Here is a 26,695-nt window from a genome sequence, read left to right on the forward strand (position 1 = left end):
TATTCAGTTTGCTTTGAGTTTCTATAAAAAACAGTACAAAAATTGTAACATTTTTCCCTTAAATGAATTTATTGAATCCTTACAAGGTTCTCTGTAAAAATGCTTTTTTAAAATTCAATTTTATACATGTTTTCTTTGTGTTGAAAATGTGTCGCCCAAACACCAAACTTCTGCAACTATTGACACCAACCCCCTTTTTTTGGAGATGGCAGCTTCTCATTTCACTTTTGATCACATATTAAAATTTATTAAAAAATAGATTTGAGTACAAAAACCAGATAACATTTTTCGTCGTCACCGGGAAGAATTTGGGCGTATCTCCGTGTTTTGACATTCTCAAGCCTGCAGACAGCCTGATATCAAAATACGGCCGGAGAACAAACCCGTTCTGTTTGACAGGTTCTCTAGGTGTCACTCTATATCCCGGCCTCCACAGTGGGCGGCTTGTTCCACCGCTTCCTCCAAACAGAGCTGCAGCTTTTAGAGTTCTGGACCAAACTCGGTCCCCTTTCAGCCGGCAGATGAAGAGAAAAAAAGTCATTTTTTTTAAGGGTTATCATGGACATTACAGATGAAAAATCACAAAAGAAAAGAAATATTTAACCACAAAAAAGCACCAAAAATAACCGAAGTTTATATTTTAGCCACATAAAAAGCAAGTACATTTTAGGTGAATTCTGAGGTTATTTTTTTATATTCTATGAGCCTTAATGTCTTCATCTCCATTGAAGGTTTCTGTTCACCTGTAAATGCTTTCAAGTCTGTGACTAAATGATGATTACTAAGAAACCCACACAAAAAATAACATTACATTTTTGGAAAAGGACAATAAATAAATGTAATAAATACTTTCAGTTGTGCAATGTGGTGGCTAAATTTGTAGTAATCTTTTGACTGTGATAAAAAGTTAAAAAAAAAGCACCCAAATTCAGCAGCTTAAGCTGAAAATGCTGACCTCTGACCTCTGCCATGACTTTAGTCCTTGTACAGTACGGTTTGTGAGGAAATGACAAATCTCTGAGCTCTCAGAGGGTGTGTTTTGGTTTTCCCTTCCTTCTTTAGAAGGGCAGGTATTTTGATATCCACTTCCTGACTGATGTCACGCGAGTGTAAACCCCTGGAAAGCCGACTCGTCCGCACCCGTGACCCCAGCTGGTCACGCCGGCGATGAACCACCGGCCGGAGAGGTCACGGCACGTCAGGGGGCCTCCAGAGTCACCCTGAGAGAAGAGGACAACAGAGAAAACAAAGGTGGTGGTCCTTCACTACTTAATGCGTTTTTTATTTTTTTTTTTTTTCTAGGGCTGTCTAAATCTATAATCAAGAAATATCTGGAAAAACTAGAGAGCATCAATGAGATCAAAATGTGTTTTCATGTTTTATTTTAATAAATTATCCAAGTTTTTATCATCTGAACACACTGGATTCACAAATTGTCTTCATAAAATGTTGATTTTTAATAGGTTTGTATTGGTAGAAATCAGTCATATTTGTTGCCATAGAAAAACTGCTTCTAAAATCCAGTGCACTAGATAGTTTTTTAGTAGTTTGAGAAGGAATTTAGATGTCCTAATTTTTATTTTTTACAAAAAGAAGGTGAAAAAATGACAGATGAGGAAGTAAGTCAATATATTTAAAAATCTGCAGTATATTGTTATCAAATCGTTTCCTTAAAAGTCTCCTAATGACATTTTTTTTAATAAAAAAAAACATTCCCAGTTGTGTTTTAATTCTGTTTTTAACAAAAATCCCACGACCTAAATGTCTTAAAAATATATTTTTCATATTGATCTGAAGCTTCTGTTTCCAAAATCTCCTCTGAGGGGGCGTGGCTTTCAGTGATGTAGTTTCTAGATCTGGTTCCCAGCACCGCTCCTCCGCAGAGGGCCTGCGCGGTGCAGCGGATCGTTTCGCCGTCTGCTCTATTTTGTGTGTGAGCCGCGAGAGTTCCCCATCAATTCTGGCAGGAAGTTACATCAAAATACATAAGAAAATACGGTTTATTTTCAAAATACAACCAATGTTTTACTATAAAACGCCACAATTGACAAAGTGATCATGTTTTTGTGTCTAAACCAGGGGTCTGCAACTTGCGGCTCCAGAACCACATGTGGCTCTTTTATCTCTCCATGGTGGCTCTCTGGATGAAGAAAAATAAAATAGTAATTTTCAAAAAATTTAGAGTTAGCTTCCATTTTAGAAACATGCTAACATTTCTTGCTAGTCTGTTGTCTACTGGGGGTTTTAGGCTAATTGGGAGTTTAGCTTCTATTTTAGCAACATGCTAACGTTTTTGACTAATTTAGTTTATTGAGGAATTTTAGGATAATTTGGAATTTAGCTAATATTTTACCAAAATGCTGATATTTTCAGCTAATTCATTATCTACTAATGTTTTTTTGAAATAATTTAGAATTTAGCTTCTATTTTAGCAATATATGCTAACATTTTTGGCTAATTTGTTATCTATTGGGGTTCTTAGGCTAATTTGGAGTTTAGCTTTTATTTTAGCAACATGCTAACATTTTTGACTAATTTAGTTTACTAAGGAATTTGAGGCTATTTTGGAGTTCAGCTAGTAATTAAGCAACAAGCTAGCTTTCTTAAGGCTAATTTGGCCTCTAATGACTTTTTTATGCTAATTTGGAGTTTAGCTAATATTTTAGCAATATATGCTAACATTTTTGGCTAATTTGTTATCTATTGGGGTTTTTAGGATAATTTAGAGTTTAGCTTTTATTTTAGCAACATTCTAACATTTTTGGCTGACTTAATTTATTTACGAAAGGTATTCTAATTTGGAGTTCAGCTAGTAATTAAGCAACTAGCAAACTTTTTCGCTAATTTGGCCTCTACTAAAGGTAAAAAGAAATTTGAGTCATGCTAGTTTGTTTTTTTATTTTTGCTTTTGTTTGTGCCAAAAATACTCACTTATCATAATTCACATTTACTAAAAAAAAACAAAAAGAAGGTCATGTTTGCAAATCTGAATTTCTTAAAGAATAACGGAAGACTATGCGGCTCCTTCTAGGTTTTGATCAGTAGAAAACGAGAACTCTTTTTCTGTTAAAGGTTGCCGACCCCTGGTCTAAACAGACTGTAGAGATGAAAATGAACATACAATCACAACACACAAGTCAAACACTCGTCCGGTGACTCCTACCAAACAGGTGTCTCTGCCTCCCTCCATGAGCCCGGCACACATCATGTTTGGAGTCAGCGCGTCTCCATAGGAGAGCTGGCAGTCGGCCTGCTCGATGATCTTCACTTCAGCTTTCTGCAGCAGGTTGGTCAGAGAACCTGCAGAAATATGACCATTTTAGGAATCTGTGGAACCAAAACCAGTGGAGACGAGACGTTTTGGTTCAGATAAGTACAACCAGGAAAATGCAGGTGCAGATTTCATACTTTTTTGCTTCAGATTTATGAGTCCATCTCAGTTATTTTTTGCTAACTTGATATCTGTAATAGGTTTGCTATATCTGTGTTTTGTATTTTTTTTAATTGAGGTATTTCATTGTTGTCAATACCTGAAATAAAACAATTAATCAGATAAAATCATGTTACAAATTTTGACTTATATGCATACATGAAATGGCAAAGTTTTACAATAATTATTTAGAAAAAGTCTAATATTGACCTGACTTTTGCTATCAAAAAAGCATTAATGATTAAATAAATTTGCCACTAAGAAGAACATGTTTCCATGGAATACCAGCAAAAGATTTCTCAACCCCAACAGGAAAAATGTCTTCCTGCTTTTGCAAAACCAAAAAAAAAAATAAAAATCATCCAATCATCTTCATTTCCAGTGTTTTATTTAATTATGATAATAACATTTTATTTTTTTTATTGATTGATAAATCTGGTTTATTTCAAGAATAGTTTTGATCCAAAATAATAAAAAAGCTGCAGTTTTCTAGGACATAGTTTCTGCAGAGCGGCTGTAGTTAATTAGAAACTCGGCTCTGAGTTTTTGGTGGAAGTAAGCCTCTGCTCATTTCCCATGATCCTTTTGTTTACACTCTCTCCTGCTAGCTTAAAGCCAAGCTAACATTAATCGTACAGTTTTGATCCGGATGACGGAATGAAGACGTTCATGGATCAGAATGGATCTTCTCAGAACTTCTTCAAGCTCCACTTTTTTCATCTGCTCCTGATTCACCACAGTTTGAATATGAATACTCAGAAATGCAGTTTAAGTTTAAATTCTTCTATAAATGCTACAAGAACATGTTAAAAACACAGTTTTCACTGGTGTGCGTCTTTAAACTGTTTTTGTTTATTTACATTTTAACACTTTCCTCTTTTAGCGTGAACCTCTGATGTGGTCATAGAAGGAGGCGGAGCTTGCTGCTCCTCCCTCACCTCCTTCCTTCATGGAGCCCCAGCCTGCGATGTAGCACTCTGCGTTCTGCAGGAAGCGGTGCACGGGTGAGGGCAGACACACCGTCTGGATGGTGTAGGACGTGGGGGCCGGGACGGCCAGCTCCAGCAGAGCCACGTCGTGATCCATGCGGGTGCCGTTGAAGTCCGGATGAACCACCACTCTTTGGATGGGAATGACCAGAGCTCCGGCTCCGGATCGCAGAACCGAGCCAAGGCTCACAGCCCAGTTGGTGGGGCTGGGGTCACTGAGCGAGAGTTTTTAATGAAACAGTCGCAGCGGGATGCGTTAAAGTTAAAGCTGAAGTACCTTTTCAAACAGTGCGCCGCAGTCAGTAACCACTTATTGTGGATGAGCGTGGCGCCGCAGCGGTGAAGTCTGTGCTGCTGCAGACTGCCGATCCAAGGCCACTCCCCTTTCCGAGCCGTGACTCCACCCACGATCTTCTGGGGACCGAGCGCTGGACGCAGACCGCAGTCTGGACAAAGATCACAGCGTGTTCAAGATACTCCTTCAAGTTAGCTCCGCCCAGAGGAACCTACCGCAGTTTCTTTCATCGGCGTCGTCGGGACAGTCGGCGACTCCGTCACACTCGGGGTTCACTTTGGAAACACACGACGCAGATCCGCACTGGAAGCTGTCACTGCAGTTCACTGCTGTAATACATAAGAGGAACTCCACTGAAAACACTCGACTGGAATCAAGACACGAATTGATGGGTGAAGTAAAAGTGAAAAAAGGGGCGACTCATTTTTTCTAGATATAATTTGTGTTTTTTTTTAAATCGATTTCCAGCCCTAATTTAACTTTTATTTCTTAATTTTTATTTTTTAGGGAAGTGGTGCATTGTCTGTCATGTTGTGTTTTTTAAGGAATTTCTTGAAAAAGTAACACAATTCCTTTTTTTTGCATTAACACGGCAGACAATGCACCACTTCCCTAAAATAAATAAATAAATAAAAGTTAAACTTAGAATTTTAATTAGGGCTGGGAATCAATAAAAGAAATTAACTAATTAATCGTAAATCTGGAAAAAATTAATCGCAATTAATCGCCCTTTTTTTTCTTTTTAGTTAGAGTATTTGACAGCCACTTATTATCTGCAAATAATCACAATATGAAATCACGCAAAATTGTACATTTAGAACATGTATTTTTAATTCTTTGGAACCTATATGGCCTCAAACCCTGTTTTTATCTACTTTTGAATTTCCTGTATTTTTAATTTGAAAAACTACATGCTTATTTGACATCATTTTAATCACCACAACCTCTCCTATGTGACGCTGCCTTTATTTTGTCTTTTTTCCATGTTCTATTCAACACTAGACATAAAATCATGCAAAAACAGTAATTTCCATCTCGAAAAATAGGATTAATTTTGCTGTGGAAACCCCCAAAATGCTTAACAAACTGTGAAAGTTTTAGGTGTACTTTTATAAAAACAACAAGAATACAACAAACTAATCATTTGAATGAAAATACAAACAAATCCAGACTAAAGTCACACCAGGCAGCCCAAAAAATAAGAATTTCTCACTCATTTCTCTTACATTTTTCCTGGAATTCTGATTTTTTCAAGTTTTTCTTTTTTCTCCTCATACATTTTCTTTACTTATTATTTTTCACAAACACATTAAGCAGTTTTTTGGGGAGAAGTTTGATCCAGCTGGATTTCAGGTGGGCTGCACACCGGTGGGGGCGTGTCTGTCCATTCTGAACTGCTACGTCAGTGGAACGTAGTTTGAATGTTAATGAATGCATTTTCAAAATGAAGCTACATGTGAGCATTTTAAAAGAAAACTTGTACTGGTTTGAACTTCTTTAGAGACATTTCCAGACACTAGCTCCTGTTTTCAGGTTGATTAGATGTCAGTTCGTAACTCATCTTATTATTCTGAATTTCTGACCCTACTTAGATATAGTTCATTTCTCATAAATGTTGCCATTTCACATTTTTCTAAATATTTTTTAGTTTTTTTTGTAAATAAAACAGCAAAAATGAACAATGTTCTTTATTTTTCATCAATAAATTTGTGAGATATGTAAGATTGGAGATGTAAAGCTTAAAGAGTGACATTACCAGGTGAGGTCACTTCAGAAGACACTTCCCAGGTCACAGACAGATTAGCCGAGGTCGCTTGTGTCGGTGGAAGAGCGGCGACGGTGGGAAGAGGCTGCATGTAATCGTGCACCATGCTGGGGTCTGTGTGCTTTAGAATCCAGTTCCGCAGTTTGGTGATGCGGGAATAAACCCCAGGCCGGTTGATCTGGGCACAACCCACGCCCCAGCTCACCACGCCAGCCAAGAAGAACTTCCCCGGGGCGCCCTCACACACCAACGGCCCTCCGGAGTCACCCTGAGGGACGCGGGATCGATTTAAAAATCCACGACGGCAGGGATCAAGTGTTTTAAACCAAAGAGTGAGACAGCACCGACCTGACAGGAGTCCACCTTCCCCTGCAGGAACCCAGCACACATCATGAGGTCGCTCACGGCTCCGTTGTACGCGGAGGATCTGTTGCACTCCTTGGTGTCAATGATTTTCACGATAGCTTTCTGCAGCGTGGACGGCAATGAGACTGTGGAGCAGAAGAACTCCGTCCATAAATTCATCCCTTCTGGGATCACATTGTTGCTGGAGCCTATCCTGACCACTTTTGAGTAAAAGCAACCTAGAGAATTTCCCAGATCAATAATCACCCAGTAAATATATTATAGCATTTTGTATCATCAAAGACATACACTTGTTTGTATTACTCATTATTAGGAGTGTGTATTGGCAAGAGTCAATATCGCAATACGATACATATCGTGATATATCGCAATACGATATGTATCGTGATATATCCCAATACGATACGAATCGTGATATATCCCAATACGATACGAATCGTGATATATCCTAATTCGATACGTATCGTGATATATCCCAATACGATTCGAATCGTGATATATCGCAATACGATACATATCGTGATATATCACGATACGATACGTATCGTGATATAACCCAGGACTGTACCATAACAATTTTTTAAAGACTATGATTTAGAAAAAAACTACCTCAATATTTATACACCTTTAATGTTAATAAAATGGTCAAATTTATTTTATCTAATGATCACAACACTAAGCACTGCAACAGCGTTTGCTCACAAGTGATTAATTAAATATTGTCTTGTCAAGATTTTAAATTGATACAAGTATCACCAAATCAAATATCGCGATATATCAATTTTTCCCAACACCCAAAGTCATTATACTTCTATATGAATGTATATATTTCTACTTAAAAGTCCTGTTCTTCTATGTCGTCACCTCTTTAGACTGGGTTAGATTGTTGTAAAAATATGTTTTTACAACAAGAAAAACCTCTGAAGTCCAACCGTTAACACTCAGACAGCATGACAGTAAACACAATATTATAATGCTTGTTCATTTTGAAAAATTTAACAAAAAAAAACTAAAAGTATTAAGTGGCTTTGCCATGAAATTCCAAAAATGTTCACAATTTAATGAACAAAAACAATAAAATGTATCTTAGACTGAAATTGTCAAAAAACGTTGCAGTGTATTAAATTGTTTTAGAAGTATATTTTATTTTGTGCCAATAATTGTTTTTTTCTTCAATTATGACATTGAAAAAATAATTGTAAATATATACATAAAATAAAATAATAAATATTACATCTTCTATTTTCTATTTTTGTTTTGATTCTTAAATTCTTCGTAAAATTAATTTCTTTTTTATTGCACATCATTTTTTTCATTATGGTTTAAATATTTCATGATGGCATTTTTTGGCACTGTGATCTTTGTTGAATATTTTTTATTGAGTGCTAAAAAGAGAATTAGCTCTTAGGCTCCACCCACTTTGACAGTTTGTCATTAAAAAATGCTGCAAAATGTAAATATCAGGGGTGTCATATTCAACCGCACAGGGGACCAAAATCCAAAACACACCTTAGGTAGCGGGCCAAACAGGATAAACATTTATTAAACACTCTAAAACTACATTTTTAAAACTTTAAATCTGTAACTTTTTAACATAATTATTAACTAAATATAGCATCACCTGTGATAATGCTAGTGTGAATGCTGTAAGCGAAATTTTGCCCCTGAAGATGCGGAAGCTAATAGCTGAAAACGCTGAAGCTGGTAGCCAGCTAAAATGTTAGCTAAATCCCAAATTAGCCTAAAAAAATTGGTTAGCCAAAAAAAGCTAGCATGTTACTGAAATATTAGACAGCTTAAAACCAGCTTAAAAAAAAGATAAAAATAAAGCCTAAGTTAGCCAAAGCAGCTAGCATGTAAATATTAGCCTAACTCCAAATTAGCCTAAAAACTTTATAAAAGGTTAAATTAGCCAAAACATATAGCATGTAGGTGAAATGTTAGCTAAGCCCCAAAATAGCCTAAATTAGCCAAAACAGTTAGCAAGTAGCTGAAATATTTGCTAAACAACAAAACTGCTTAAAAAACTTTAAAAAGGCTAAATTAGCCAAACGGCTAGCATGTAAATATTAGCCTAATTCCAAAATATCCTAAAAAATGAGAGAGAAAAAAGCTTAAATTAGCCAAAACAGTTAGCACGTAGCTAAAATATTGGGTATACTCAAGAATAGCCTACAAAATGTTAATATCAAAATATTGTAAAATTCTAGCAGGATTCCCATTTTTAAAACTTTAAAACAGTAACTTTTTAACCTAATTATGAATAATAAAAAAGCTGGAATATTATTCAAGAATAAATTAACTTCAACCTTAAATAACTTTCAATATTTTACTCTCCATAAAAATAAATTTTATCAAAATTATACAAGTTAGAAATGAGCGTTAGATAACATCGGGCCACTAATGACAATAAAATAAAATGGATATAATTACCTGGAGGGACGGATATATATTTTATAATAATTGTAATGTTGAATCAAAAAGAAATGCTAACTTCCGCTGATTGTTTGACTTTATTTTAAGAAAATGAACATTTTGAAACTCTATATGGTTCATTCGTCCGGCTCTGCTTGTCTTCCTCCAGTGTTTGCATGCAGACTCACAGCTGAACTCGTTTAAGGCGCCCCAGCCGGACACGATGCAGTTCTGACTGGGCGGGAAGACGTGCGACGTGGCGGGAATGCAGATGGGTTGGATGAAGGGGCCGAAGGTGAGGGGGCTCTCCAGCTCCAGCACGGACACGTCGTTGTTGGTGGTCGCAGGGTCGTACGCCGGAGAGACAACTATGGACTTGATGTTCATTACTTTGGAGCCGACCTCATCACCTTTTGTCTGGCTGGCTCCAACCAGAGCTGTCCACTCTTTGGGGTCATTTTCTCTAAAACAGGAAAAATAAAATCACTTTGAATAGTAAAATACACACAGTTTTTAGAAACTCTCATCAGGACAAACCCTACTTCTCAAAGCAGTGCGCTGCGCTGACCAGCCAGCGGTCGCTGATGATGGAGGCTCCACAGGTGTGAAGTCCGTGGAACCTCAGACTGACCTGCCACGGAAGCTCGCCCTGGTGAGCGTCAACTCCGCCCACAATCCGACTCTGCACAGCCGGCCGAGAACCGCACGCTGACGGGGGTCAAGAGCGTTTCATACGGACCAAAAAACACACTGTTTAAAGAAAAAACTAAAACTCCTAATACTTAAGATCAACTGAGGGGAAAAAAAGCTAAAATTGAGATTATATAATGAACTGATTTTACCACAGTGAGCTTCATCAGATTTATCTGCACAATCTGGAGTGAAGTCACACTCGGGGTTCATTTTAGTGACACATTCTCCATCGTCACAGGTGAAGGCGTTGGCAGGACAACTGGCTGTTATTTAAAGATTTGAGAAATAGTAGAAACACATTAGAAAAAAACTATATTTTAAATATAAAGCATCGTCATACAGCAAAGTCACATTCAAATGAAAAGAAAGTTCTTTTTTAGAGGAATAATGATATATAAAATTGAGTAAAATGATTTTAAGTGATTATTTAACGACAGCAAAGAGAAAATGTAACAAAAAAGAAGAAGTTTTACAAAAAAACTACAGGATGATGAGGTTTACTTATCAATATGTACTGATTATGTAAAACGGGTTGTAGTTAGAAAACAGACGGAATGGAAAAAAAAGAAAAATCCTGTTTTTGCCATTTTCAACATTTTCTTGTTGCATTTTTCTCAATATTTCTCACAAATATTAAATAATTTAATATTTTCCCAAAAAGAGTATTTCTTTATTCAAATTGTGTTAAATTAAAGGAGGGTTTAAAAAAAAAAAAAAAGCTTGGCTTTCGCCACTTTTTTCTTGCTATGCTAATGTTAGCCTGTGGTTGTGAGGAGCTGTAAGCTAACGGGAAAGAGTGTAAACAAAGGAATGCTGGGATATCGGGATAAGCCTTTTTGTCCCGCCCACATCCCAGTCTAATGAAATCCTGCTGCTCAGCAGAAAATATATCTTTAAAAATGATGCAGACTCTTTCATTTTTGTTAAAAACTGCATAATTGTAATTAAAAGACCACTGGGAACAATAGAAAAAATTAAAGTTGGAGTGGGACTTCAAAATTCTGAAAGTGGGAGTTAATTTGATGGGACTTTTGAAGGAAAAATAAGTTGTATTTTGTTGAGAAAAAAATTGAAAAAATGACAAAATAACATGAAAGTTTTGCATAGTAATTATTGTTTCAATGAGGTTTAGAATATATTGGGTTTAACCCCTAAGAGTAATATTTTAGGTGTTTTTAACATGTTCTTGGAGCAGTTTTTTCCAATGATGGAGGACATTTTTGAAGAAAATTCAGCTTAAAATTATATTTCTGAGTATTTCTTCATTCATTAAGCCGTGAATAAAGAGCAGAGGAAAAAATGCTGTTTGAAAAATGTAGAAAATATGCTGAGTGGGCAAGAAGCTCTCTGCCCCGCTCACTGACAGTATATAGAGAACTGGACAGAGTAAACCCTCCCTCTCATGTTCCAAACAGGAAGTACTCGCTGGTCCCAGAAAGCCAAAATCCCGTAGACTTCTACTGAAAAATAAACACTGTTTGATTGACAGATTCTCCCGAGCCGGCTTTGGGTGTAAGGGGTGTGGCTTACCAACTAACTCACTCCTGATTAGCTAGAATGGTTGCCATAGAAATTATGAGTCAACTCTGACCAATCGCTGCTTACTAATGTAAAATCCTAAAATAATAATAAATAAATAATAATAAATGGCGACTGAATTTGTCATTTCATTGAAACCGGATGTGTTTTCTATTGATGACATCACAACCTTTTGCTTTGTTTCTCTATTATATGTCAGTGGCTCCGCCCCTTTTTGATACATCCACTTGCAGACAAATAGATCCATGAACGTCTTTGTTTTCCTCGTCTGAGCTGGAATCTGGATCAAAACTGTACAACTGGAAAGCTCCAATATTATTGGCCGGAAAACTGGCGGAACAGTTTTTAAACAGATTGATAATGGGAAGTGGGGGCAGGCTTACTTTCTTCCAAAGGTCCCACTCACAACTCAGAGGCAAATTTCTAATGAACTTATGCTGCTTTGCAGAAACTATGACCCAGAAAATGACTTTTTTTTAATTTAGGCTAAAAACAGCAGAATCTTAATTAAAAGATCACTGGGAATACTTTTATAATTGATCTAAAGATGATCGGATTAGGACTTTAAAGGAAACAGAATTGTTTCTGGTGTTGAAAGACATTAAACAAGGCTCTCTGAAAGTGAACGTACCCATCTTTGCGTCCCCGACGACATAAAAGGACTTCCCTCTGGCTCCTGTAACGAGGAGGAAAAGCAGCATCAAACAGCGGCGGCCTTCGTTCGTGGTCATACCGTCTCCAGGACACACCTAACAAAAAGATGGCGCTGATCGCCCCGAACCCCGGCACCTCCAGAGGTTTCCCCTGCATGACGGAGCTGAGCCCCGCCCTCAGCAGGTCCCGGATAAAGTTTTCTGAAAACTGCTGGATTCTGGACACCATGAAGACGAGTCTGACGGTCGCTATGACGTCACCGTTTGTGTTGCTGAGAAGAAAAACAAACGTCGGAGTCCGTCTCTGGATGTTTGCTCTCAGTGTTTAGTGACTTCGCTCACCCATAGGCGATAATGCTGCAGTCCTCGTAGTTATTTGATATTGATGAGGCAATGAAGATGTTTTTAATCTAAAAAAAAGAAGATTATGAATAAGGATTATCTTCAAAAAGGAGGCTGTAATGCAGGGGTGTCAAATTCAATCGCATAAGGGACAAAATCCAAAACACACCTTAGGTCGTGGGCCGAACAAGATAACTTTAATGAAAACTCTAAAGCTACATTATTAAAGCATTAAACATGCAACTTTTTAACATAATTCTAAACTAGATATATAGCACTACCTGCAATAATGCTAGTGTGAATGCTGTAAGTTGAATTTGGCTGCAGAAGATACTAGTGCTGATAGCTGAAATTAATTAATATATAAAAACGCTGAAGCTGATAGCCAGTTAAAATATTAGCTAAATGCCAAATTAAACTGAAAAAAAGAAAAGGGAAAATGTAGATTAGCCAAAACAGCTAGCATGTAGCTGAAATATTAGCTAAACTCCAAAATAGTCTAAAAAGCTGAAAAAAGACCAAATTTGTCATAACTGCCACCGGGTAAGTATTAATCTAACTCCAAAACAGTTTAAAAAATGATAAAAAGGAAAAAAAAAGCCAAAACAGCTAGCATTTAGCTGAATTATTAGCTAAACTGCAAAACAGCCAAAAAACAAAAAAAGCCTTAGTTAGCCAAAACAGGTAATGGTAGATTAAAATATTAGCTAAACTCTAAAATACCCTAAAAAGTAAAAAAAAAAACTAAATTACCTGACACAGCTAGAATTTAGCTGAAATATAAGCGAAAATTCAAAACAGCCTAAAAAGATATAAAAATCATAAGTTAGCCAAAACAGCTAATTTGAAGCTGAAGTATTAGCTAAACTCCAAAACAGTCAAAAAAGGAAAAAAAAAACTAAATTAGCTAAAACAGCTAGCATGTGGCTGAAATATTAGTTAAACTCCAAAACAGTCTAAAATAAATAAATAAACAAAAATGAAAAAAAATCAAAAATTTGTCATAGAAGCTAGCATTTAGCTGAAAAATTAGCTAATCTCCAAAACAGCCTAAAAAGATATATATATATAAAAAAATCATAAATTAGCCAAAACGGCTATTATAAAGCTGAAGTATTAGCTAAGCTCCAAAATAGCCTAAAAAACGGAAAAAAACAAAATTAGCTAAAACAGCTAGCATGTAGCTGAAATATTAGTTAAACTCAAAAACACTCTAAAAAACCCAGAAAAAAATAAAAAATTAACCATAGAAGCTAGCACTTAGCTGAAGTATTAGCTAAGCTCTAAAATAGCCTAAAAAACAAACTCCAAACTCCAAAACAGTCAAAAAAAGGAAAAAAAAAATGAAATTAACTAAAACAGCTAGCATGTAGCTGAAATGTTAGCTTAACTCAAAAACACTCTAAAAAACTAAAGAAGATTAAAAATCAAAAATTAACCATAGAAGCTAGCGAGCTTGCAGTATGAATTTTTAGAAATAAGCGCGAGATAATAATAAAATAAAATGATCTGGAGGGCCAGGTCGAATTACCTGGAGGGCCGGATCCGGCCCCCGGGCCTTGACACACGTGCTGTAATGCAAACTGACCTTTGACTTTAGAGATGAGGACAGGATGATGGAGAACGCCGAGTTCTCCTCCTGCAGATCATTCGTGTACTCCAAACCCTTGAGTTCGACCGTCTCAATGAAGTTCTGCGGCTCCTGCAGGAGGTACGCTAGCGGTCGAAGGTGGAAAAAGGTTAGCTTTAAAACAACGATGTGAGAAAAGAGAGCACTCACCTATAACAAAGCCGACAACCACGCCGATAAGAAGGAAGAAGATGACGCAGGCCACGAAGACGCTCTTGTAGGAGCCACTGCTGGGTGAAGTGGGAGGGGCTCCAGCAGGCGACCACGAGGCCCCGCCCTCATCCTTCTTCACGTCCATGTTAGATCACAGCACCGACCTCACAGCTCTCGTTCAGCTCTCCCCGCTATCATAACGCCTGAAAGACTGAACAGTGAAGAAGGATTACTGCTGCAGCACGACGGGGATGCTGGTTTGAATGGCCAGGTGCACCCTGGGAAATGATCACATTTTATCCCTCTACTGTGGCTCTTTTGGTTTGAAGAAAAGAACGATTTGACGAGGAGTGTATTTTATTTTGAAAGGAAATTAATCAGGATAAAATAAATCAAAATTGTTAAATATTGAAAAATGTTATATTTCAATTCTTGGTTTTGGTCACAAAATAACTCTTTTAGGACACTTTTTGGACCAAACAAAACTCCGAATCAACCAGCAGTTTTTAACCAAAATGATTTTATTTTGACGGGTCCTTCATAAAATGTCCTAAATGTTGTTTTGTACACATAGCAAAAGTTACTTCACTTTGATTTTATTTAAAAAAACTATTATTAGTTTCTCTAAAATGTTTCCTAATTTTTTGTGCACTTTTTCCTAAACTTGAAAAGGGCCGAGCATCCAAACTTGAAGATTGATTTACTCAGACAATCACTGGAGATAATTTCAAATCTTTATTTCATTTCTAATTGATCAGTCAGTTGGTAAAAACCTTAAACATATTTACTAATTCACATTAGTAATAGACTGTTTTAATCAATGATAAATTATGGAATTTGAAGTGATTCAATTAACTATCAACCTCACTAATTTTTCTGTAGATTAAATTACTTTATTTTAATTGATTTAATTACGTTCTTATTTAAGTTCTCTTATTTATGTTCATATATGAAATCCAAATTAATTTAATAATTACTTAAAAATAAAATTGATTAGCAGAGAGTAATTACTAATTGTTAAAGTCCGTAGAAAATCATAATTATAAAAAAATTGAAATTACAAAAAAAATGAACAAACCAAGTGTGATTAAGACAATGAGACAAGAATTGCCAATATACATATACATACACACACAAACATATACATATATATATATATATATTCATTTTTTTTACTCTCAAAAATGTAAAAATGGTAGATAAACAAGTTTTTTTCTTCCTGTTCACTTTGTTTTCCCTGAATTACTTGTGGAAAATTTTCTTGTTTTTGCTAGAAATGAAAATAAATAAAGAAATGTTCTTTCACTTTTTTCTATTGATTGATTTATTGATTGTTAAAAGGGGCAGACAAAATAAGCTTTTCTTCTTTCTGTCCCTATTTCATTTTTTTTTTCTTTTTCCATCATGTTTGAGTTTACAACTCAAGTTTATATTGTATGTTTTTACTATTAATGAAGAAAAATAAATAAAAAAAATAATAATTAATTCTTATTTAAAAAAAAATATTTTATACGAGTGTCTTTAAATTGTTGATATAAACAACAGTTTTTGTTTCTGTTCCAGTGATATTTGAGATGTTTTATCAAGGAAAATGTGCTTGAAAAATGGTTGAAAACATTGACTCATTAACATCCAAACCATCATGTTCATAAAATCATTTTTTGATCCAAAAGATATATTTTTAAAACACCTCATTAAATGTACAAAATGGTAACAAAACTTAAGTTTATTTACTTGGGATTATATTTTTAAATAAATATAATAGTGCATCATATTTAAGAAATAATCTCATGTTTGTAATCTTACATCAAAAGAGTTTTTATTGGAATTTTTAACTTCTTTAAGAACTGTCAAGTTCATTTAGGGGATAAATAAAAAATATCCACCAAGAGATCGTTAAATGATTCCAGAAAACTTCTGAAATATTTCCGTCTTCAGCAGATTCAGAAAAAGATGCCCTGAAGTCAGTTTAGGATTCTAAAATAAGATTTCTAGGAAGTCTATTGAAGGTGATCTCTTATGCTGAAGTGCCCTTGAGCACATCCTGAAAAATGAAGGACATTGAAGAATCACAAAAGGAAAAATAGCTGGATATATAATATAATTTAGATGCAAATCCGACAGAAAGCTTCATCCTTCAGTGGATTTTGAGAGGAAACACTCACTGCAATATGGAGGAAAACATTATGTTACATGGAGAGTTTTATTGTAAACTTTACACCAGAATCAAACGTTTCTAACTCATCAGGTCGGGTTGAAGCTCAGAGACGGTTCTGCTCTGAGGCCCACAGTCAGACTGAGATTGGAGAAAATGTAAAATAATCCCAGGAGGCCATGATGCTCGACGGCCACAAAGAAAAACTAAAACTCACTAAATTACTTTTAGACGCTTCATTGAAAGCGGATTTTAAGAAAACTTTAGGTGTTAAACTCACCTTTCTCTCCTCTCATCTCCGGACCCGCGCGCGCTCCTGTCAGCAGAACCTCCGCGAGGACGGACGGACGGACGGGCCGGCGGGGCTAACGGGTCCGCTATATGCTCCACCTGACCCGGGGCGTGCCGCGCCGCTCACTCGGCGTGTTGACTCAGAAACGGCCGCTTGAGCTGCAGGAATCCCGCGGGGAGCCCGACGGTCACACCTGTGTGTCCGGGAGGCTCCAGGTAAACACCTGTGGGAGATCACCTGACCCAAGATCCTGATCCTGACCAAAGATCACGAGGAGCTCCAAGAGAGATCGGGTTATGTTTATAGAACTCAAGTTCTTCAGGAAAACTAGACCTCGAATCACACATTGTCTTCTAGAAAACACGATGTCTCCTCACTTTTAGTCAAATTTAATTCTTCCATCAAAAAGATCACGTTTTTTTGATGGAAGGCCCGGGGGCCGGATCAGGCCCTCCAGATCATTTTATTTTATTATTACTAATGGCCCAAAATATACTATGTAAAGTAAAATATTGAAGTTGAAGTTATTTAAGGTTTGAATCTATTTATTCTGGAATAATATTCATAATTATGATAAAAAGTTGTGGTTTTAAAAAGTTTTAAGAATTGGCATTCTGCTAACTTTTCAGACTTTTTTAGACTTTTACTAAGAAATTTTTAGGCTGTTTTGGAGTTAATATTAAATCTACATGCTAGCTGTTTTGGCTAATTTAGATTTATTTTCTTTAGACTATTTTCAAGTTATGCTAATATAAATTAGCTAATTTTTCTGATGCTAGCTGTTTTGACAAATTTTGGCTTTTTTCGTATTTTTAGGCTATTTTGAAATTTAGCTGCTTTGGCTAATTAAGGCTTTTTTAAAAAAAGTTTTTTTTGGACTACATTTAACTTACATTAATTTTTACATGCTAGCTGTTTTGGCTACCTTCAGTTTTGAGGCTCATTTTATTTATTTTTTTGGATTTTAGCTAATATTTCCACTACATGATGCTAGCTGTTTTGGCTAATTAAGGCTTATTTCAGTTTTTTAAGCTTATTTATTTATGTATATGAGTTTAGCTAATATTTCCACTACATGATGCTAGCTGTTTTGGCTAATTTGGGCTTTTTCTTTTTTTTTTTTAGATTTTTAAGGCTGTTTTTGGAATTAGGCTAATACTTATAAACTAGCTGTTTTGGATAATTTAGGTTTAATTTCTGAAGTTTTTTAGACTATTTTCGAGTTATGCTAATATAAATTAGCTAATATTTCTGCTACATGATGCTAGCCATTTTGACAAATTTAGGCTTTTTTTCGTTTTTTTAGGCTATTTTGGAGTCTAGCTGATATTTCAGCTAAACTTAGCTGCTTTGGCTAATTGAGGCTTTTTTTACGTTTTTTTTTTTACTCTATTTAAGTTACATTAAGTTTTACAGGCTAGCTGTTTTGGCTAATTTCAGTTTTGAGGCTCATTTTATTTATTTTTTTGGATTTTAGCTAATATTTCCACTGCATGATGCTAGCCGTTTTGGCTAATTTGGGCTTTTTCTTTTTAGATTTTTAAGGCTGTTTTGGAATTAGGCTAATACTTATACGCTAGCTGTTTTGGCTAATTTAGGTTTTATTTTCTGAAGTTTATTAGACTATTTTCGAGTTATGCTAATATAAATTAGCTAATATTTCTGCTACATGATGCTAGGCCCTTTTTTCGGTTTTTTTAGGCTATTTTGGAGTTTAGCAGATATTTCAGCTAAACTTAGCTGCTTTGGCTAATTAAGGCTTTTTTTTAGTTTTTTTGTTACTACATTTAATTTACTTTTAAAAATGTGGTTTTAGTTTAATAAATGTTCATCCTGTTCGGCCCGTGTTGTAGGTTTGTTTTAGATTTTGGCCCCTTGTGTGACCGAGTTTGACATTCCTGAACAAGAGAAAATGTAAACATGGATTTTAAGCATAATCCCTCCACCCTGCTTAACTTAAATACAGATTTATTTTAAGCTTTTCATTTCCAAACACAGAAACTCCCTTTAAACGGACAAAAGATCACAAACTCTATAAGGGTGTGAAAAGATCTGAATCCAGGTCAGATCTCTGCACACATGGAGCAGAAAGTTCATCTTTGCAGCGTTCACCATTTCATTTGTTTTGTAAAATGTTTGCACCCGTTGATGAAAACCCAGCAAACTCCAGCACACACTTTCTTTTTATTTTCTTATCAAAAACAAACCGTAAAAAGCTCACTTTGTTGCTGCATAAAAATGAAAAGATTCTTCTGTTTCCACTTCCTACCGAACACATGAGCTCTTTAGAACAGAGGTTTACATCTGGACGCTACAAACCAAAGGGAAGTGCATTCAAAAGTCATTTTTACTCTTGATTCTTAACTCAAACAGCTTCCTCAGATGATCTTTTAGTTTAAAACAAAATAAACAAACCAAAAACAAAACCCAGCAGGTCAGCCGTCCTGCTGCTGTATGAAGGGGTTTGGAATGGCCTCCATGCCATCCTGAGGACAGATCAGCACCACGGACGTTCCTCTGCAGACCACCAGCCCCAGCTGCCGGGTGTCTTCTGTCAGCTTCAGCTGGTCGTCTGGATCTGCACTCACAGACACATGGTGACCGGTTAGGAAATACCAGAAGATATGAGCTTTTACAGTGATGTTGGGTATAATTTCTTGTGCATTTAAACAGATTTTTACTGCAGACAGTAAACAAGACAAATACTCAACAGAACAAGAGTTCACAGCTGGACAAACGTTAGATAAAAACTGGATATCCGTTTAAAGAGAAATCAGTATTTTTCCTAACCAATGGGCTACTAATGTGAAAATGTTTCAGGATAAGATAATGACCTTTATTTTACTAAAATGTTTTTGTTTTCAATCCCCACCAAAAGAACTTGTGCAAATGGGACACTTATTTTTATTTATAAATGAACTTCTCTAAACAAACAAACACCAAGAAACAAACTCCAACAAAGTGGAATATTACAAGATTAAAGTCGTAAATTTACATGTATTATTTCTCATAAATGTATCATTTTTTTCTCCTAAATGTACAAGATTACGGCAAAAAACAAAAACAGAAAAAAAGACAAAAAACAGCATGCTACAAAAGTGTTAGGGCTACCAAAAAAAGAATATAACAAATTAAAGTTAGAAATTTACAAAAACAAAACTCAAATTTATAAAATTAAATCTCAAATTTACAACTTTTTTCTCCTAAATTTAAAAGACTGTTTAATTTGGATTTCAGGTTAGACCAAATTTAATAATAATTAAAAAAATAAAAAAAAGAACTAATCTCATATGTTCAGAAATACAAACCTTTTCACAACTAATGATTTAAACTAGATGTGGGCACACTTTTGACTCACGGGCCACAAAAGATTCTATATGTTGACTGAGGAGATTATTAGAGTGTAACCCAACTCAGAGAAAAAAAATATATACATAGAACCTGAACAAAAACCTGATTTAACTTGGACTGAAAATTGTACACTTTTAAAACAACAGTTTGACATTTTTTTCAAAACTGTGACTATAGTTCTCACATTACTGACGTTGGTGCCAAGTGCACCAATCGGTTGATGTCACTCAGGGAAAAACTCAAACTTAAAGAGAAATGTTGTATCTGTGGTGTTGGAATTGTGGGACAAATGTCAGGAAAACGGCATTATCCAACAGTACATGAATGAAAAATCCAATTTATTTCCAGTGCACCAATTACAGGTAGACACCAGAGTTACAGAAAAAAAAATAGTTAGAATTATCAATATAACTTATTACAGTTTGGCGGGCCAGATTAAATAAATAGTTTGCTCATGCCTGATTTAAACTACAGAAAATACATTTGAAATATTACAAAGGCAAACGACGCTAAGGATAGCTTCCGATAAGTTAGCTTCCGATTCACGAGAGAATTAAAGGAACATTTCGCTGTATTTTTAACAGTTGGACCACAAAAACAGGTCCCAAAACCGCTGGACTGAGATATCTCAAACCTGGAATAAATTAAGCTTTGGATAACAAAGAATACATTTAACAGTTTCTGATATATGAAAGATTTATTTGCTTTGTAAAAAATGTGAATCAATGATTTTATCGCCTAAGAACAGGATCTGTTTTTAGGTGGTCAGAGTGTGAAAAATGGGGTAAAATCATTGTGTTTTAGCATTTTTACAAATCAAATAAAGTTTTCACAAATCAGAAACTGCGTTTAATGTATCTAAAGCATAATTTAATCCAGGTTTGAGCTTTGGTTTCTGAACAGGACCTGGTTTTTGGTGGTTTAACTGTAAAAAAAAAAATACAGTGGAATGTAACTTTAGTGCTCTTGTTAATCGGAAGCGAACTTTAGCGTCGTCAATGACGAACAGATTTGCTTCTTCTGTCAGAGAAAGCACAAGAATTCCCTTTAAAGGGGTTTAATAATAAATATTACATTTTCTAAATAAAGATAAAGTTGATACATTGACTTAAAAAACAATGCTATTCATCATAGATTGAAGAACGAAGGTGAAATTCTTAATTAAAGAAAAGTTAAAATATATAGAAATAGAAGCTTTGAACCTCACAGACTGAGTAATTTAACTGTAATAGCATGTATAAATTACTCCTAAATTCTCCTTATAACAGGAAGTAGGATTTCTATTAAGACTATTGACTTACCACGCATGTACTCGATCGTACCGTCCAGCACCAGATTCAATAGAGGGTCGAATCCTTTCAGAACTCCGCTGGCTAAAGAGGGAATAGTCAAAGAAAAAAAAAACAACTGAAATATCGATCCCCTCCACTGATATTTGGTCATCAATCCTCCGATAACTCCGACTGAAAGCCACCTACCCTCCCGTCCTCCTTGAAACTTCACACGAATTGGCTTGTCGATGTATTTGGACAAGTCAAAGATGCTCTCCTTCTTTTTCTTTTCTTTATCCTGCACGGAAAGTCAAGTTAGTTTCATTCATGCGGTTTGAGGCGCAGACAGTTAGCCTAGCATTAGCTTAGCATCTCTGACCAAGACAGTAAAATAATAATAAAAATAAAATAAAAAAGTCGTCTCTTACTTCAAAAATGTTCTTCTGGTTAAAATGTTTATTTACATAACATTATTACGGACTAATAGTAAATAGAACAATGTACAATAAGAGAAAAATAAAAGAAATAATTTCGTACTCACCGCCATGTTTGAGGTATGAACCGGAAGTAAACCTTTAACCCCGGAAACAATTTATCTACACCAATCGCAACCCCGCAAACCCGAAATTGACGTCATCAGACATTAATTTGCTCTTAAAAATGATTAAATATGTACTTAGATAATGGTTTGGTAATATTTTTAGTTTGCTAAATAATTGTAGTTTAAAAAAATATTTTTCAAAGTTGACCTCTTTCTTCACAGCATTCTCCAACTAGGGGAGTCTATTAATAAACAGTACTCACACCAGCTGGTGTGTTGGGAACCCAGTTCAGAAGTAGGACAAAACCGGAGATACATTTTTACTCTTTACATTGACTGTGGTGAAACTTTAGGGCTCAAAAAATAATTCTATGAGTTAAGACGACACAATGGATGAAGATGAATCTGCTTTTCATGGGAAAGACCCCGAGCCTGATTTTATTCCTGATGCTGTCCTACGCATAGAGGAGGAGAACTTTTACGTCTGCCGGGAGCATCTGGCCCTTCAGAGTCCATACTTCCGAGCTCTGTTCTTTGGCTGTGGAGTGGAAAGCCGCAAAAAGCTGGTGGAGATCAAAGGTGTGGGTCGGCAGTCCTTCAAAGTCTTGATGGAGTACAGCAAGACTCGCTGTCTAACGCTGGACAAAGAAAATGTTCTTGGGATTCTTGAGACTGCGAATTTTCTACAACTAGAGCGAGCCAGACTGCTGTGTTGCAAGTTCCTGGAGCGCGAGCTGCACCTCTCGAACTGTTTAGGAATGATGACCTATGCATGGCAACTGGGCTGCTCTCAGCTTTATTCTGCAGCTCGACAGGTTGTGCTCACACACTTCCCTGCAGTCTCAGCTGAAGAGGACTTCCTGTCTCTTTCCAAGGAAACTATAGCTGACCTACTTGCCAGTGATGATCTGGCTCTCTACAAAGACGATGTGGCGCTGGAAGCCACCCTCCGCTGGGTTTCGTTTGACCCCAAACGAGAAGAACATTTCTTAGAGCTGATAGAGCTGGTGAGACCCGAGTCTCTCTCCTTAGCATTTATTACTCAACTTCTGACCAGGATGAAAGGTTCTGACCCTCGAGCAAGGCTCATCGGCAAGCTGAATGAGCATTTCCCGCCCTCTTGGTCAGCAGGCAGGTCTTTGAGCAGGACCAAAGCTAGAGAGACTCTCTACGTCCTGGGTGGGCCTCATGATCAGGAGCAGCAGGCACTTTATCAGTTCCACCCTCTGAGCGGTAGATGGCAGAGCTGTGCACCTTTGCAGCAGAAGAATCTAACTCAGTACTCTGTGGCTGCAGTAGGTAATATTTAAATAAGAAGCTTGAGGTGTGCATGCTTCTCTTGAAACCCAAAAGGTGCAATGCAATCAATTTAGGTCTATTTTCCGTTTAGGAAACAACGTGGTTGTGAGCGGTGGCAACTTCAGAGATGTGCTGTGGTTCAGTGTGGACTGGGTGAAGATTTATGAATGCGTGAACCAGCGTTGGGTGGATGGGCCGGCCCTGCAGAAATCCAGACACAGCCACTGCTCCGTAGGCCTGGACTCTTCTCTGTATGTCCTGGGGGGCTGCATGGATGAAGGCCTCGTGGCGGATGTGGAGAGGTTAGTTCTTAGATCAGAAGATGGCTGGCAGGGGGTGAGCCCCATGGTCAGGGCAGTGGAGCGGGCAGCCGCTGTGGCTGTGGGGGTGTGTATCTATGTAGCATGTGGCCTGGATGAAAACGGGGAGGTGTATGCAGGAATTCAGAGGTACTCAGTGAAGGAGGATCAGTGGGACGTGGTCTCCTTTTCTCCATTTCCAAGGTGAGAAAATTATTACCTCTACTTTTTTTTACTTTTTTGAATTTAAAGATCCACTCTGATCATCTTTTATTTTCATAGAATTTCACAAACATCATTAGGGGCCTCATAAGGTGTCCATCAGGGGTGTCAAACTCAATCACACAAGGGGCTAAAATCAAAAACACACATAATGCCGCGGACCGAACTGGATAAACATTTATTTAACACTCTAAAAGTAAATTTTTAAACTTTAAAGCTGTAACTTTTTAACATAATTATATTAAATATATAGCATTTCATGCGATAATGCTAATGTGAATGCTGGAAGCTGAATTTGGCCACAGAAGATGCTAGTGCTGATAGCTGAAATCACTGAAGCTGATAGTTAAAAATGCTGAAGCTGATAGCCAGCAAAATATTAGCTAAATACTAAAATTAACCTAAAATGATTATAATAAAAAAGCTTAAATTAGCCAAAACAGTTAGCGTGTAAATATTAGCCTACGGTAACTTCAAAACAGTCGAAAACTAAAATTTAAAGCCTAAATTAGACAAAAAGGCTAGCATGTAGCTGAAATATCAGCTAAACTCCAAAATAGCTTAAAAACTGAAAAAAGCCTAAATTAGCCTAAAAAAACTAGCATGTAGCTGAAATATTAGCTGAAGCCCAAAATAGCATGAACTAGACATAAAGCATTACCTGAGATAAAGCTAGTGTGAATGCTGTAAGCTGAATGTGGCCGCTGAAGATGCTGAAATTGATAGTTAAAAACCCTGAAGCTGATATCCAGCTAAAATATTAGCTAAATGCCGAATGAACCTAAAAAAATTATAAAAAACTTAGGGTAGCCCAAACAGCTAGCATGTTGCTGAAAAAATAGCTAAACTGAAAAAAGCCTAAATTAGCAAAAATTAGCCAAAACAGCTAGCATGTTGCTGAAATATTAGCTAAACTCCAAAATAGCCTAAAAAAATCTTAGTAAATGCTAAAATAGTCCAAAAAGCTAACAGAATGCAAATTCTTAAAACTAAAACGAAAACTTTTTAACATTTTTATGAATAATAAAAAGGCAGGAATATTCCAGAATAATCAACTTAAACCTTCATGAACTTTCAATATTTACTCTCCATAGAAATACATTTTGTCAAAATTTTACAAGTTAGAAAATATGGACTAGGTCACTAATAATAAAATAAAATTATCTGGAGGGCCGGATCCGGCCGTGACTTTGGTACTTGTTTTAAATAAACATATGAACATAAATACATAAACTGTTATCTACACAAACCCTCTTTTAATCATATTTACCCACACAAGGTTCAGTGGAATTATCTACTAAACATTTTATAAAATAACTTTTCTGCATACTGTATTATTTATATTATTTGCTTAATATCCAACCGTTAATAAAATCCTTAAAGGCAACAACATTTTTTGTATTTTTAGTTAATTTGTTCAGTTTATTCCATACATCAGAACCATTCACTGAAACAGATCACCTATGTTCTAAATCTTAAAATTTTAATATTTCTTGTCCTTTTTAGTGAATTTGATTTTCTCAATTTTAATAAAGAAATGCAGATGGATGTAAAAACACCAAAAGTATGATTTTAGTCAGAGTGGGTCTTTAAAAAGTGGTTGAAATCATAGACTTAATATATAAATACAGTAAAAGTTTCCCTCAAAAATTCTCTCCAAGGTATGATCTAGTTGCCACTGAACTCAACGGCGCCCTCTACCTGTTTGGAGGCCTATCGCTGCGTCTCGACATGGAGACGGACGAATGGACTGTGCTGGATGAGCAATGTCTGGACCGAAAGTTCTTCTGTGGCTGCACCACAGTCAGCGGTCAGGTCTACCTGGTCAGTGAGCGGAGGAGTAACAAAGCGTTCCCGAACATGCTGCTGCTGGACCCTTACATAGACACCTGCCTTGAGATGGACGACGCCATTCCCTGTCCGGTCCCCATCAGAGGCTGTGTCACCATAAGAAGGGATTAAAGTCTCGTTTATGTTCTTATTTATTCTTTCATTTAAAAAGAATGATTAGAATCATGTATTAAACAAGGGTGATTTATTAAAATTTGTCAAAAAAGAAGCCACACTGAACAAACATTCAGAGGTTTTAGAACAGTCAAGAGCAACTTTCCTGAAAACATTTTCATGGTTTTATATATCAAATACACATTTTAGTTTTTTTTTAAAGCAGAACAGCCCTTTTAAAAATTAAACCCATTTTATTTTCTGCAATAAATACTCATTAGGGTAAAAAAACAAAGATACAGATTTACAAAATCATATGCTAAATGATAGCATGTTGCTAATTAGCTCAACCTTAAACCTCCCATGCAGTGTAAGGTTAGTGTTCAGAGTACATTTACATTTTAGCAACTTTATCCTCTAATTTCTTGAAGATGTCACATTTTTTATTCATTTATTTGTGGTTAGACCCTGCGTTCTTGCTTTTCTTAACTACTGGCATCAATTAACAAATCAATTAAGCTTCTTGTTAAAAAAAAATCCTTAAAAACAGCAGCCTAAGGCACAAAACAAACATATAGCAAACTGTAGTGCTAAGTGTCCTCAAAGAAAGTATCACAATTAGAAAAAATACACAATAAATAGATTAAATAAAAAACATAGTATTTGACAGATCATTATTTAAAAAGTGGGAATTGTGGGAATTTAAATTATTCTTTTTTGTGTGAATGGGCTTCAGCTTGTTTGTGAAAATGTTTAAATAAATAAATAAAAAGATGGTTCTGTTACTACTTGATCATTTTATGTTGTCTTGGGGTGAAGCGGCTGGAGCCTATCCCAGCATCATCTAGGAAAAGTGTTAAGGCCTTTGCTTGCTTACAAAAATTGCAATTTTATAATCTTTTATGGAAGCTGCAAAAAAACAAAAATGTTTACCAACAGATTAGGATCTATGTACAGTAAAATATAAATCAGCTGGAGGTAATTTCCACTTAACTAGTGCTTGAAGTTTGTTCTTTTTTTAAATATTTCCCATTTTACAGGATGATTTCAT

General features: G+C 36.0%; 3 protein-coding genes across 3 annotated transcripts; 1 reads left to right on the forward strand and 2 right to left on the reverse strand.

Moving 5' to 3' along the window:
* Nucleotides 1-50: 50 nt before the first annotated feature.
* tmprss9 (transmembrane serine protease 9) lies at nucleotides 51-17,163 on the reverse strand. The gene is made up of 16 exons (XM_024279244.2): nucleotides 16,706-17,163; nucleotides 14,268-14,481; nucleotides 14,076-14,203; nucleotides 12,488-12,555; nucleotides 12,242-12,417; nucleotides 12,124-12,168; nucleotides 10,103-10,216; nucleotides 9,803-9,968; nucleotides 9,449-9,723; nucleotides 6,828-6,970; nucleotides 6,471-6,747; nucleotides 4,930-5,043; nucleotides 4,697-4,865; nucleotides 4,369-4,634; nucleotides 3,164-3,300; nucleotides 51-1,220 (listed from the first exon to the last, which is right to left on the reverse strand). The coding sequence occupies exons 2-16, from the start codon at nucleotides 14,413-14,415 to the stop codon at nucleotides 1,059-1,061; spliced, it is 2,388 nt and encodes a 795-aa protein (XP_024135012.1). The 5' UTR covers nucleotides 14,416-14,481; nucleotides 16,706-17,163; the 3' UTR covers nucleotides 51-1,058.
* Nucleotides 17,164-18,882: 1,719 nt separating this feature from the next.
* On the reverse strand, nucleotides 18,883-21,957 carry lsm7 (LSM7 homolog, U6 small nuclear RNA and mRNA degradation associated). The gene is made up of 4 exons (XM_024278855.1): nucleotides 21,881-21,957; nucleotides 21,547-21,637; nucleotides 21,370-21,441; nucleotides 18,883-19,295 (listed from the first exon to the last, which is right to left on the reverse strand). The coding sequence occupies exons 1-4, from the start codon at nucleotides 21,884-21,886 to the stop codon at nucleotides 19,153-19,155; spliced, it is 312 nt and encodes a 103-aa protein (XP_024134623.1). The 5' UTR covers nucleotides 21,887-21,957; the 3' UTR covers nucleotides 18,883-19,152.
* Nucleotides 21,958-22,099: 142 nt separating this feature from the next.
* Nucleotides 22,100-26,045, forward strand: LOC112150101 (kelch-like protein 24). Its single transcript, XM_024278108.2, has 3 exons — nucleotides 22,100-23,179; nucleotides 23,271-23,682; nucleotides 25,362-26,045. Exons 1-3 carry the CDS (start codon nucleotides 22,270-22,272, stop codon nucleotides 25,660-25,662), a joined length of 1,623 nt encoding a protein of 540 aa, XP_024133876.1. The 5' UTR covers nucleotides 22,100-22,269; the 3' UTR covers nucleotides 25,663-26,045.
* The last annotated feature ends 650 nt before the right edge of the window (nucleotides 26,046-26,695 follow it).

The sequence above is a fragment of the Oryzias melastigma genome, linkage group LG4 (genome assembly GCF_002922805.2).
Source record: "Oryzias melastigma strain HK-1 linkage group LG4, ASM292280v2, whole genome shotgun sequence".
NCBI classification, from domain to species: Eukaryota; Metazoa; Chordata; class Actinopteri; order Beloniformes; family Adrianichthyidae; genus Oryzias; species Oryzias melastigma.